Raw genomic sequence first — 13,750 nt, 5'->3', positions numbered from 1 at the left:
CTCTATCACATCTGAAACATCAAAACCCTGGGACATTGAGCTGTCAGTTGCATCTCTCTTTCCAGAATGGCCACATCAGCCCTAAGCACTGATCCACGCTTTAATCTGTTTTTTCCCCGCAGAATACTCCTTAAATTATATAAAATATAATTCAAATATGATTCATTAACAATCAAGTGGTGGCAGATGTAGCATTTTGAGTTGAGTTTAAGTTTATTGTCACGCATACAGTGAAAAGCTTTTGCTGCATGCTAAGTCAGCGGAAAGACAATACATGATTACAATCGAGCTATCTACAGTGTGCAGATATATGATAAAGGGGAATAACACAAATAATGTTTTCTTTCTGGGTCCTTGGTTTTGAGGAACAAAGCCTCTTCTGGCAGAAAAAAAAGCAATGAACTAAAACAGTGCCTTCATGTGCCAGACCAAAAAGGGTTTAAGCTTCAATTGTGCTTACTGAAGCTTTTCAAAGTTGATTTAACTTTGTTATTAGATAGTAGGGAGAGATAGTAAGGGATAAAAATATCCATAAGCTATGTCTCTGGTGGCAGAGTAACAATCAGTGAATGCTAAATTCATCTTTAGAAACAAGTTCTGATCCCAGTTCTCATAAGTGATGACACACCAATTGGCAAGACATGCCTGGAAAAGACATTTTGCAACTCTATCACATCCACTTTTAACAAATATTTGAAAAATACCCATGAACAAAGGGGGAAAGAACACCCTTATTTGTAGATTTGGGAACTAAAAACAATTTAGAAAGGTACATGGCAGGAAATGACATTTGAAAGACGTACATTTCAGTTATTTAAGTATCCTAATTGTTAGGTCACTTTCTGGTTGGAGGCAAACACTGATCTGAAAACTGCAGACTACAAATTGTTGACAAGGTCAATTTACTGCAAGCTTTACGAATGAGCAAAAAGGATGCGGGTTGGATTGCAACCCGCATGTTTTACACTTCGATATACAAAATATTCTTAAAACTGACTCTTGGGTAAAGAAAAAGACGAGTGGAATGAAAGCAAATATGTAAACTCAAGATGAATGCACTGGCATTATTAAGTTTATTCACATTAAGGAAAGCTAAAATAGGCAAGCAAAAGTTATCTGGGTTTTGGAAACAAATATATAAAGCCCAGGAGTGAAAATCTCAAATTTCTCAGCTAAGGCTATTTTGTGATTAAATATTACTGTGGAAAATGTCAGACAAAAGGTGGAATTTCTTCCCTCAGAACCAATTAACTATTGAGTAGAGTTGAGATTAACAAATGATCTAGCATCAATTACTCTTTGAACCATTCCAAAATTCTGCCAGTTTCTTTAGAGGGGCAAAAACGTTAACAGAATTTGTAGAAAATTACCTCAAGCATTTCAACGTGAGTGGCAAACCCTGATAAGTCACTGGAAGCAATTTATTAAAGAGCAACAAGTGAACTTACATTAGGTAAAGGACAGCAGCCGTATGTTCCGTCTGAATGCTTACAGCAGGTGTCACCATCGTCACAAACTTCCCCATCTGGACAAGTGATGGCAGAAGCCAGGCCAGCAGCCAGGCATAGGAGCAGAAACTTTGGAATCATCACCTAAAACAGAACAGAAAAGTGCACAAATTGAGTGGATAATGCCTTTATCTGCTTATACATAAACTGGATACTTCATATTGAAAATACTTTCTCAAATGAGTATTATGCAACTGCGCAAATTTAATCACGTTAGTTGAGCAAATTTATTTCAATCAGGAAAGTATCATTTAGGAGCATTCACCTTCTCTAAAAGGTACTTTGACTACTCACTACAAATACTGAATCAAACTACTTCCCCTTCATTCTACTCAAAACATAACCAGCTTTATGGGTCTTTGCTCAATTCAGAAATACCCGAGTTAGTATCCATTCGAATCCATTTATTCAGAAGTTCGATGAAAATGCAGTTCACAGATAATGGGCAATATTGACTATGGAAACAAGGGGAGAGTCTAGGATTCCTCCTGCTCAGAGATGTCCATTGGAAACATGTTTTATAAGAACAAATTTAGGCCCAGCTGAAATGTCATTTAATCACAGTTGCTGTTTAGGTTTTACACAAGACAGAAGAGTCATTGGGATAAAGAATGCAGATATACTAGAAAACACCTGGCTGTGGCAGAATCAATAATTTATCAAAAAGAGCTTAAAAGTCATTGTATTATGTTTTGTTAATGGGAAACATCATTTTTGGAAGATGCATCATCAAAAGAAAACCTTTGTCAATACATTAGAAAACACATTACCAAAACATACAAGAGATACTAAAACGAAAAGTTTAACATGCCGACACCACAGCATTTGACTTCAGGAAGCAATTCTTTTGCCTTAATAATTTGTTGCTCAATGAGATCAAGCATTGACATGCAGCATGATACAGAACTGCATTTGGCATTGGTCTGCAAAATTAGCTACCAAAATTGGAGCTGTGACCAAGCTCAAAGTGGAGTCAATGCAACAGGTCAAAACATTAAGGCTCTTCCCTTTGATTTGTGAGTTGCAAGCTTCTAATGCTGGACATGTACAAGATCAGGGAAGAACAATTAAACAGCCTATAATGCACATCTTAAAGCTTTGAGAGAGTTCTGTATCAGCCTGCACAGCAACATATGATACTTAGTATGATTCTTCTTCTTCTTGCGTTTGAGGCAGCGGAAGTTATGTAACCTGTGCCTGCCTTCTCCCCTTATCCACTAGCCCCTAGAGCTCTATCTAACTCTCTTTTAAATTCAGATGGAGTCAATAGAAGGTTGGTTTCTAGATAGGACGTCAAGACAAATCGCTCAGGGCAAAATATCCAGACCTGCTCTGATAACTGTGGTATTTGTGACTGGACCCAGTTGGGTTTGTAGTTATTGGCAATCCAAGGAACTTGGGTCAGAAACAACTATTCAAGTTAAATCAAATGGAATTACAGTGGTTGAGGATGACTCAAGCAATCAGGTTAGCAAGCAGGTTAGCAAGCATTAATACATAGCAAAAATATATCCAAATGAGGAAATATATTATGGGACAGATGAATCAACCATGGCTAACCAAAGAAAGTATTGACTAAAAGGGAAAACATGACAAAAGAAAGCAGTAAATCCACAGATGGAGACAATTTCAGTATCTAGTTAAGGAGGATGTTAAAAAGGAACAGTGCTGAAAGGTGCTAAGTAAATGAAGGTCCTTTCTTCCTTGTGGTGTCTACCAGGGACCAATCCTGCCAATTAACTTATCTACATGGTCTTCAGTAAAATCTAAAACTTTGCACATACTCACTGATTACAACCAATCACACCTCACTTTCTCTTGCTCATCTCCAAAACTTATTCCAGTGAAGCCAGTCAAGTTCAAAATACTGTTAAAATAACAATATTTTGAACTTGTCTACCTTTAAGAACATGACCATGGTCTGACCATTTGTTGTTGTACCTGCCATTCATTGTTGACTGGCTTCAATAAGGGTTATCAAATATTAGTTGCTTATGCCAATTATTATCCTAAAATCTACTAATTCATAACGATGTTCATTATCCTATAACGCTTTCTGGCTAAGCAATGCAGAGTCGGTTGAATAATCTTATCATCATTTCAGTCATTCCACGGCCTCAACCTCCCGCCAACTTGAACTATTCTGGTCCTACATTCATTCATTATAAAAATGAAATAAAGTGCGAGAGTAACTCAGCGGGTCAGACAGCATCTCAGGAGAACATTGATAGGAAACATTTTAGGTCAGGACCATTCTTCAGACCCAACCAGAAACATCACCAATCCATGTTCTCCAGAGATGTTGCCTGACCCACTGAGTTACTCCAGCACTTTGACCTTTTTTGTTAACTAGCATCTGCATTCATTTACTCTATCTGTGCTTCTCCAATTCTGGCCTCCAAACATCCTGGAACTCGACATTATTCATCAACATCAGCCCAGACATCAATTGTCAATGCCCAAAATGTTCAGTAGTTACCTTTTTGACTAAGCCACCCCAAAATCTCATGCAATTTACCCTCAACTTGTTTTTAAACCATAGCTTGATGAAACACCAACTAATGACCAGGCACTAATACTATCCAGATCAGGATAGGCTGCTTAAAGTACAGAGCCAGCCTGGCACAGCCCAACCTAACCAATGATTCAACAGAAAATACACTCAACACAAGCCAGATACATTTAGTCAGGTCCTACATTTCCCCTTTCTCTGAGGTCCAATCGATTAAAAAAAACGAAGCTTTTAGAATTATCTGTCCTTTTTGCTTTACTAAATCCATTCAATGTTGAAAGCACTGGCAAGGATTGCATTTACCAACATAGATACATTAAATATAAATACCCAAGAACACTGATGGTAAAGCCAATATCATTCAAGACCTTGAGCAAAATCAATGTTACTTTTGTTAGCAATTTAAAAAATGTACCAATTACCCACTTCATATGGTTATGTACCAAAAAATGTTTGGTCTCCAGGGTAAAAGTGAAGGTACTCTAAAGATACGCAAATTCTTTTTTTACATAATTACTTCCACCTACACTTTCAAATTCACACAAGGGCTATCTTTTGGCCATCAATTCATAAGATCATAAATGATAGGAGCAGAATTAGGCTATTCAGCTCATCAAGTTTTCTCTGCCATTCAATCATGGCTGAACTCTCTCCTTCCTAACCCCATTCTCCTGCCTTCTCTCCATATCCTCTGACACCTGTACTAATCAAATACAACACAACACTTTAACAGCCATCAATTTCAATTTTTATTACTTAGAAATGTTCACTTTGATGCAAGATAAATCCTCCGATGACGAGAGAAATTGAGGCTCAGGTCAGGAAAAGGGCTTGGGATGCCAACAGGCAGCTGGCAAAGGAATCCCAGGAAATGAGAAGTTTTGGGAACTGAGGAGCATGGAAATGAGGGTAGAAAGGAGGCAGGAGATAGCTCTGTCAGATAATATTAAGGATAATCCAAATAGATTGTATATAAATTATGGGAAAGAGGGTAATTATAGCCCCACAGAAATCAAAGTAGTCATCTGTGTGGAGTTGCAGGAGACGGTCAAGGTCTCCAATGAGTATTTCTCCTATGCTTTTACTGTGGGGAAAGACATGAAGACTGGGGAACTTTGGACAGTTAATGGAAGAGTCTCAAGGACAATTTGGATTGCAGTCAAGGAGATGTTTGACATCCTAAGGTGTATGAAGGTAGATAAATCTTATTGCCTGATCAGATATATCCAAGAACACTGTGGGAAGCTAAAGAAATTGCAAGTGCCCAGGCCGAGAAATACAAATCATCATTATACATGGGTGCAGTGCCGGAAGACTGGAGGGCATCTAATGCTGTGCCTCTATTTAGGAAAGGCTGTAAGGAAAAGCCTGGGAACTATACATTAGTGAGCTTCACATCTGTGCATTTGGGCTGATTATGGATAGTCAGCATGGTTTTGTACATGAGAGATTGTATCTTAGAAATCTGATTTGAGTTTTGTTTTAAGTAACCAAATAGGTTGATGAGGTTGATAACGTTGTTTATTTGGTCTTGAGCAAGGTTTCTGATAAGATTCTACATGGTTAGTGGCTCTGGGAGGTCAGATTGCGTGAGATACAGCGAGAGCTAGCCAACTGGTGAGAGAATTGGCTTCATGGAAGAAAGCAGATAGTGATGGTGGAAGGTTGTTTTATGAGCTGGAGCCCCATGCCTAGTGGTGTGCCTCAGGGATCAGTGTCAGCCCATTGCAGCTCATGGGTTTACCTCTAAAATGCAGATGAGAATGTAGAATGCACCAATAATAAGTTTGAAGATGATATTAATGTGGGTAGTATTGCAGATAGCGAAGATGATTATCAAAGCTTTGCTCAACACCTGCGTTCGGTCCGCGTTGGCCAAACTGATCTCCCGGTGGCTGAGCGCTTCAACTCCCCCTCCCACTCTCAGTCTGACCTTTCTGTCATGGGCCTCCTCAAGTGCCATAGTGAGGCCCACCGGAAATTGGAGGAACAGCACCTCATATTTCGCCTGGGCAGCTTGCAGCCCAGTGGTATGAACATCGACTTCTCAAACTTTAGATAGTTCCTCTGTCCCTCTCTTCCCCTCCTCCTTCCCAGATCTCCCTCTATCTTCCTGTCTCCACCTATATCCTTCCTTCGTCCCGCCCCCCTGACATCAGTCTGAAGAAGGGTCTTGACCCGAAACGTCACCCATTCCTTCTCTCCTGAGATGCTGCCTGACCTGCTGAGTTACTCCAGCATTTTGTGAATAAATACCTTCGATTTGTACCAGCATCTGCAGTTATTTTCTTATACTAAATATTACAACAGGATCAGTTGGACAAGTGGGTTGAGGTATAAGTGGGAGGTGTTGCATTTTGGGAAGTCAAAACAAGGCAGGAACTTCACAGTAAAAGTCAGGGCTCTGAAGTGCATTGTAAAACAAAGAGATTTAGGAGTGCGGGTACATAGCCCCTTCACAGTGGCATCACAGGTAGATAGGGTGGTCAAGATGGCTTACAGTACATTGGCCTTCAACAGACAGGGTATATTAAGTTTAGAGGCTGTGATGTTATGTTACTGTTGTATAAGACGTTGGTGACGCTGCATTTGGAATAATGTTCAGTTCTGGTCAGGATGTTGTTAAGCTGGAAAGGGTGCAGAAAAAAATACCAGGATGTTGCCATGACTTGAGGGCCTGAGCTATCAGGAAGAGGCTGGGAAAGCCAGAACTTTATTATTGGAAGAGCATGACGCTGAGCAAGAATGTTATAGAGGCACGCAAGATCATGAGGGGAACAGATTTGGTGAAAGAGTAGAATCAAGGATGTAGGTTGAAGCGAAAGAAAAAATATTTAATAGGAACCAGAGGGGTAACTTATATGGAACAAGTTGCCAGAAAAAGTAGTTGAGGCAGGTACTATAACAACATTTAAAAGACATTGGGACAGCTACGTGGATAGGAAAGGTTTAGAGGGATATCGGACTAATGCTTGCATATTGTGTAGATGGGGCATCTTGGTTGGCATGGGAAAGTTGGGCCGAAGGGCCTATTTCCATGGTGCTTGATTCTGTGACTATGACACTTAAATCCATCCCAGTTTTTATTAATGCTCTATCTTCATCCCCACAATTTGAAGCTACATATATACCAAAACCAAGTATTCCATAAACTGCCTTCTATTCACGCGCCCTCCATGTTTGAGTACTATAATATCCAAGGCACCACTCATTTTGTTTGGACTTTTCCTTTCGGCTCTATTCTAATAAATCCATGAACAACAAATGCTTTTTAGCCTTCCATGTTCACTGCCTGACATCCTGCATTTTCTGTGTAAAAATTGCCTTTTGATGTTCCCTTAAAATTGCAAATTAATTCCACAATCTGAGTTTCTGTGCAAACCCATTAAAAATACTTGTTTTTCAGATTCATGCCAGTTTATACAGTATCTCCAAACATGTAGGTTAATTGGCTGGGTAAATGTAAAAATTGTCCCTAGTGGGTGTAGGATAGTGTTAAGGTACGGGGATCACTGGGCGGCACGGACTTGGAGGGCCGAAAAGGCCTGTTTCCGGCTGTATATATATATGATATGATATGATATTTGGCACTTGGACAGAACTCAAGGCAATGCCACAATTTACATTACGCCCCAAAATGTTATTCTTCCTAGTGTCCTCATCTTATCAACCCTTCACCAGCCTCTAATACATTAGCTCCAGAGTCCAAATCAAACAATTTTTCCTACACAGCATTAATGATAGCACAAATCCAAATAAAATGTAGTTTTTCTTAAACACAAGTCATGAAGTTAGTAATCAGATTGTACACCAAAATCCTACTTCCTTAAAATGCCAAATTGGCAAGAATAGACATCAGCTATAAAAAAACTAGCATCTGTTAATTTTGAGGTTTACTGCCTGAATGAAAGTCTTAAGCATATTGATTACTTAAAGGAGTCAAAATAGTCTGAAAGACAAGCCACATTTTCCACATGATGAAGTAGAAACACTAAAGTATTCTCTTGTTTTCATCACCTCTGAACACCTGCAGTAAAATAAGACTAAATGATCACTACATACCAATTACATGATGGAAGAAACTCAGTCAAGGTCTACTCTGATACCGACGACATTGAACTCCAAATTAGGTCATTCAAAATGCGGGACATCCAGCTTGTCTCAAAGCCTTGGTATAACTTTGAATTCACGTACTGAGATACCAGAGGCTCAGTAATGGGCCATAAATCACTGCACTTCCATGATACTTACCAACTAAACTCAAAGAATTATAGATTCTGGCACTTAATGATCACCACTTAAAGTCACTATTAATAATCTCCAACATTAGTTAAAATTATCTATTTTTAGTTTCCTACATCCAATTCACATCCATTTTCTTCTAACAAAATTAGCATCAAATTAAATATTCCAGACAAGTTTCTCAGTTCAGAATCTGCACTCAGGTAGTGAGGTTCTAATCACGTCTCATGTGTCCTAGACTCTATGCACACGATAATGTACCAGAAAGCTTTCCACAACCAAGTTTCAGTGCAAGTATTTCACAAATTCCACCTATCAAAATGTAAAAAAACAAGGTAAAATTGGTCTAAATTGGGACAGGCAGCATCTCCGGAGTGAAGGAATGGGTGACGTTTCGGATCGAGACCATTTCTCAGACTGTCAGGGGAAAAGAAACTAGACATATGGAAGGGTAAGGTGTGAAAAGGACAGATCGAAGCAGACAATGCTCAAGGAAATGTAGAATGGTTCATAGTTGGCCAAGGGGAAGGTGACAACAAGGCATACAAACAGTAAAATTATTCAGGACAGTGAAACTAGTCGGAGAATTAAGGTGGGGGAGGGACGGAGAGAGAGAGGGAAAGTAGAGGTTACAAAGTTAGAGAAATCAATATTCATGGATTGTAAGCTTCCCAAGCGAAAAATGAGCGTAATATTCCAATAGCAAAACAATTCACCCCTCCACTCTCAACCCATTCAAATGATATATCCAGTCTCTACACAACTCCACTGGTCAGCAGTCCACCTTTCAAACTTCAATCCAAAATTTTGTCTGTATTCCAACTTGCACTGTTAAATTCATCCATCACACTGTTGCTCAATTTACACCAGTTCCTACTACAGTAATGCCCACAATTTAAAACTGCTTTCAAAGCCTCTTCCATCTCCAACCTTATTCAGCTCTGTAATGCTCAGATCTCTGCAACCCTTCCATTCTGACCTCCATGCCTCTCTGCACCAACCTGCCAAGCCCCAACTCCCCCTCCCACTCTCAGTCTGACCTTTCTGTCATGGGCCTCCTCAAGTGCCATAGTGAGGCCCACCGGAAATTGGAGGAACAGCACCTCATATTTCGCCTGGGCAGCTTGCAGCCCAGTGGTATGAACATCGACTTCTCAAACTTTAGATAGTTCCTCTGTCCCTCTCTTCCCCTCCTCCTTCCCAGATCTCCCTCTATCTTCCTGTCTCCACCTATATCCTTCCTTCGTCCCGCCCCCCTGACATCAGTCTGAAGAAGGGTCTTGACCCGAAACGTCACCCATTCCTTCTCTCCTGAGATGCTGCCTGACCTGCTGAGTTACTCCAGCATTTTGTGAATAAATACCTTTTTGTGAATAAATTGTCCCTAGTGGGTGTAGGATAGTGTTAATGTACGGGGATCACTGGGCGGCACGGACTTGGAGGGCCGAAAAGGCCTGCTTCCGGCTGTGTGTATATGATATGATATGATATGATTTGTACCAGCATCTGCAGTTATTTTCTTATACTAAATATTACAACAGGATCAGTTGGACAAGTGGGTTGAGGTATAAGTGGGAGGTGTTGCATTTTGGGAAGTCAAAACAAGGCAGGAACTTCACAGTAAAAGTCAGGGCTCTGAAGTGCATTGTAAAACAAAGAGATTTAGGAGTGCGGGTACATAGCCCCTTCACAGTGGCATCACAGGTAGATAGGGTGGTCAAGATGGCTTACAGTACATTGGCCTTCAACAGACAGGGTATATTAAGTTTAGAGGCTGTGATGTTATGTTACTGTTGTATAAGACGTTGGTGACGCTGCATTTGGAATAATGTTCAGTTCTGGTCAGGATGTTGTTAAGCTGGAAAGGGTGCAGAAAAAAATACCAGGATGTTGCCATGACTTGAGGGCCTGAGCTATCAGGAAGAGGCTGGGAAAGCCAGAACTTTATTATTGGAAGAGCATGACGCTGAGCAAGAATGTTATAGAGGCACGCAAGATCATGAGGGGAACAGATTTGGTGAAAGAGTAGAATCAAGGATGTAGGTTGAAGCGAAAGGGGAAATATTTAATAGGAACCAGAGGGGTAACTTATATGGAACAAGTTGCCAGAAAAAGTAGTTGAGGCAGGTACTATAACAACATTTAAAAGACATTGGGACAGCTACGTGGATAGGAAAGGTTTAGAGGGATATCGGACTAATGCTTGCATATTGTGTAGATGGGGCATCTTGGTTGGCATGGGAAAGTTGGGCCGAAGGGCCTATTTCCATGGTGCTTGATTCTGTGACTATGACACTTAAATCCATCCCAGTTTTTATTAATGCTCTATCTTCATCCCCACAATTTGAAGCTACATATATACCAAAACCAAGTATTCCATAAACTGCCTTCTATTCACGCGCCCTCCATGTTTGAGTACTATAATATCCAAGGCACCACTCATTTTGTTTGGACTTTTCCTTTCGGCTCTATTCTAATAAATCCATGAACAACAAATGCTTTTTAGCCTTCCATGTTCACTGCCTGACATCCTGCATTTTCTGTGTAAAAATTGCCTTTTGATGTTCCCTTAAAATTGCAAATTAATTCCACAATCTGAGTTTCTGTGCAAACCCATTAAAAATACTTGTTTTTCAGATTCATGCCAGTTTATACAGTATCTCCAAACATGTAGGTTAATTGGCTGGGTAAATGTAAAAATTGTCCCTAGTGGGTGTAGGATAGTGTTAAGGTACGGGGATCACTGGGCGGCACGGACTTGGAGGGCCGAAAAGGCCTGTTTCCGGCTGTATATATATATGATATGATATGATATTTGGCACTTGGACAGAACTCAAGGCAATGCCACAATTTACATTACGCCCCAAAATGTTATTCTTCCTAGTGTCCTCATCTTATCAACCCTTCACCAGCCTCTAATACATTAGCTCCAGAGTCCAAATCAAACAATTTTTCCTACACAGCATTAATGATAGCACAAATCCAAATAAAATGTAGTTTTTCTTAAACACAAGTCATGAAGTTAGTAATCAGATTGTACACCAAAATCCTACTTCCTTAAAATGCCAAATTGGCAAGAATAGACATCAGCTATAAAAAAACTAGCATCTGTTAATTTTGAGGTTTACTGCCTGAATGAAAGTCTTAAGCATATTGATTACTTAAAGGAGTCAAAATAGTCTGAAAGACAAGCCACATTTTCCACATGATGAAGTAGAAACACTAAAGTATTCTCTTGTTTTCATCACCTCTGAACACCTGCAGTAAAATAAGACTAAATGATCACTACATACCAATTACATGATGGAAGAAACTCAGTCAAGGTCTACTCTGATACCGACGACATTGAACTCCAAATTAGGTCATTCAAAATGCGGGACATCCAGCTTGTCTCAAAGCCTTGGTATAACTTTGAATTCACGTACTGAGATACCAGAGGCTCAGTAATGGGCCATAAATCACTGCACTTCCATGATACTTACCAACTAAACTCAAAGAATTATAGATTCTGGCACTTAATGATCACCACTTAAAGTCACTATTAATAATCTCCAACATTAGTTAAAATTATCTATTTTTAGTTTCCTACATCCAATTCACATCCATTTTCTTCTAACAAAATTAGCATCAAATTAAATATTCCAGACAAGTTTCTCAGTTCAGAATCTGCACTCAGGTAGTGAGGTTCTAATCACGTCTCATGTGTCCTAGACTCTATGCACACGATAATGTACCAGAAAGCTTTCCACAACCAAGTTTCAGTGCAAGTATTTCACAAATTCCACCTATCAAAATGTAAAAAAACAAGGTAAAATTGGTCTAAATTGGGACAGGCAGCATCTCCGGAGTGAAGGAATGGGTGACGTTTCGGATCGAGACCATTTCTCAGACTGTCAGGGGAAAAGAAACTAGACATATGGAAGGGTAAGGTGTGAAAAGGACAGATCGAAGCAGACAATGCTCAAGGAAATGTAGAATGGTTCATAGTTGGCCAAGGGGAAGGTGACAACAAGGCATACAAACAGTAAAATTATTCAGGACAGTGAAACTAGTCGGAGAATTAAGGTGGGGGAGGGACGGAGAGAGAGAGGGAAAGTAGAGGTTACAAAGTTAGAGAAATCAATATTCATGGATTGTAAGCTTCCCAAGCGAAAAATGAGCGTAATATTCCAATAGCAAAACAATTCACCCCTCCACTCTCAACCCATTCAAATGATATATCCAGTCTCTACACAACTCCACTGGTCAGCAGTCCACCTTTCAAACTTCAATCCAAAATTTTGTCTGTATTCCAACTTGCACTGTTAAATTCATCCATCACACTGTTGCTCAATTTACACCAGTTCCTACTACAGTAATGCCCACAATTTAAAACTGCTTTCAAAGCCTCTTCCATCTCCAACCTTATTCAGCTCTGTAATGCTCAGATCTCTGCAACCCTTCCATTCTGACCTCCATGCCTCTCTGCACCAACCTGCCAAGCCCCAACTCCCCCTCCCACTCTCAGTCTGACCTTTCTGTCATGGGCCTCCTCAAGTGCCATAGTGAGGCCCACCGGAAATTGGAGGAACAGCACCTCATATTTCGCCTGGGCAGCTTGCAGCCCAGTGGTATGAACATCGACTTCTCAAACTTTAGATAGTTCCTCTGTCCCTCTCTTCCCCTCCTCCTTCCCAGATCTCCCTCTATCTTCCTGTCTCCACCTATATCCTTCCTTCGTCCCGCCCCCCTGACATCAGTCTGAAGAAGGGTCTTGACCCGAAACGTCACCCATTCCTTCTCTCCTGAGATGCTGCCTGACCTGCTGAGTTACTCCAGCATTTTGTGAATAAATACCTTTTTGTGAATAAATTGTCCCTAGTGGGTGTAGGATAGTGTTAATGTACGGGGATCACTGGGCGGCACGGACTTGGAGGGCCGAAAAGGCCTGCTTCCGGCTGTGTGTATATGATATGATATGATATGATTTGTACCAGCATCTGCAGTTATTTTCTTATACTAAATATTACAACAGGATCAGTTGGACAAGTGGGTTGAGGTATAAGTGGGAGGTGTTGCATTTTGGGAAGTCAAAACAAGGCAGGAACTTCACAGTAAAAGTCAGGGCTCTGAAGTGCATTGTAAAACAAAGAGATTTAGGAGTGCGGGTACATAGCCCCTTCACAGTGGCATCACAGGTAGATAGGGTGGTCAAGATGGCTTACAGTACATTGGCCTTCAACAGACAGGGTATATTAAGTTTAGAGGCTGTGATGTTATGTTACTGTTGTATAAGACGTTGGTGACGCTGCATTTGGAATAATGTTCAGTTCTGGTCAGGATGTTGTTAAGCTGGAAAGGGTGCAGAAAAAAATACCAGGATGTTGCCATGACTTGAGGGCCTGAGCTATCAGGAAGAGGCTGGGAAAGCCAGAACTTTATTATTGGAAGAGCATGACGCTGAGCAAGAATGTTATAGAGGCACGCAAGATCATGAGGGGAACAGATT

General features: G+C 40.4%; 1 protein-coding gene across 1 annotated transcript in view; it reads right to left on the bottom strand.

Moving 5' to 3' along the window:
* The window catches only part of LOC144590171 (progranulin-like), a 65,233-nt gene that overhangs the window by 33,924 nt on the left and 17,559 nt on the right, over positions 1-13,750 (bottom strand). Inside the window, exon 2 of the mRNA XM_078394989.1 lies at positions 1,449-1,592. Coding sequence (XP_078251115.1) covers positions 1,449-1,589 — 141 coding nt within the window. The 5' untranslated portion in view covers positions 1,590-1,592. The remainder of the gene's footprint in view (positions 1-1,448; positions 1,593-13,750) is intronic.

The sequence above is a fragment of the Rhinoraja longicauda genome, unplaced genomic scaffold (genome assembly GCF_053455715.1).
Source record: "Rhinoraja longicauda isolate Sanriku21f unplaced genomic scaffold, sRhiLon1.1 Scf000147, whole genome shotgun sequence".
Lineage (NCBI taxonomy): Eukaryota > Metazoa > Chordata > Chondrichthyes > Rajiformes > Arhynchobatidae > Rhinoraja > Rhinoraja longicauda.
Note: the sequence above shows the minus strand (reverse complement) of the source record. Positions and strands in the feature narration are given on the sequence as shown.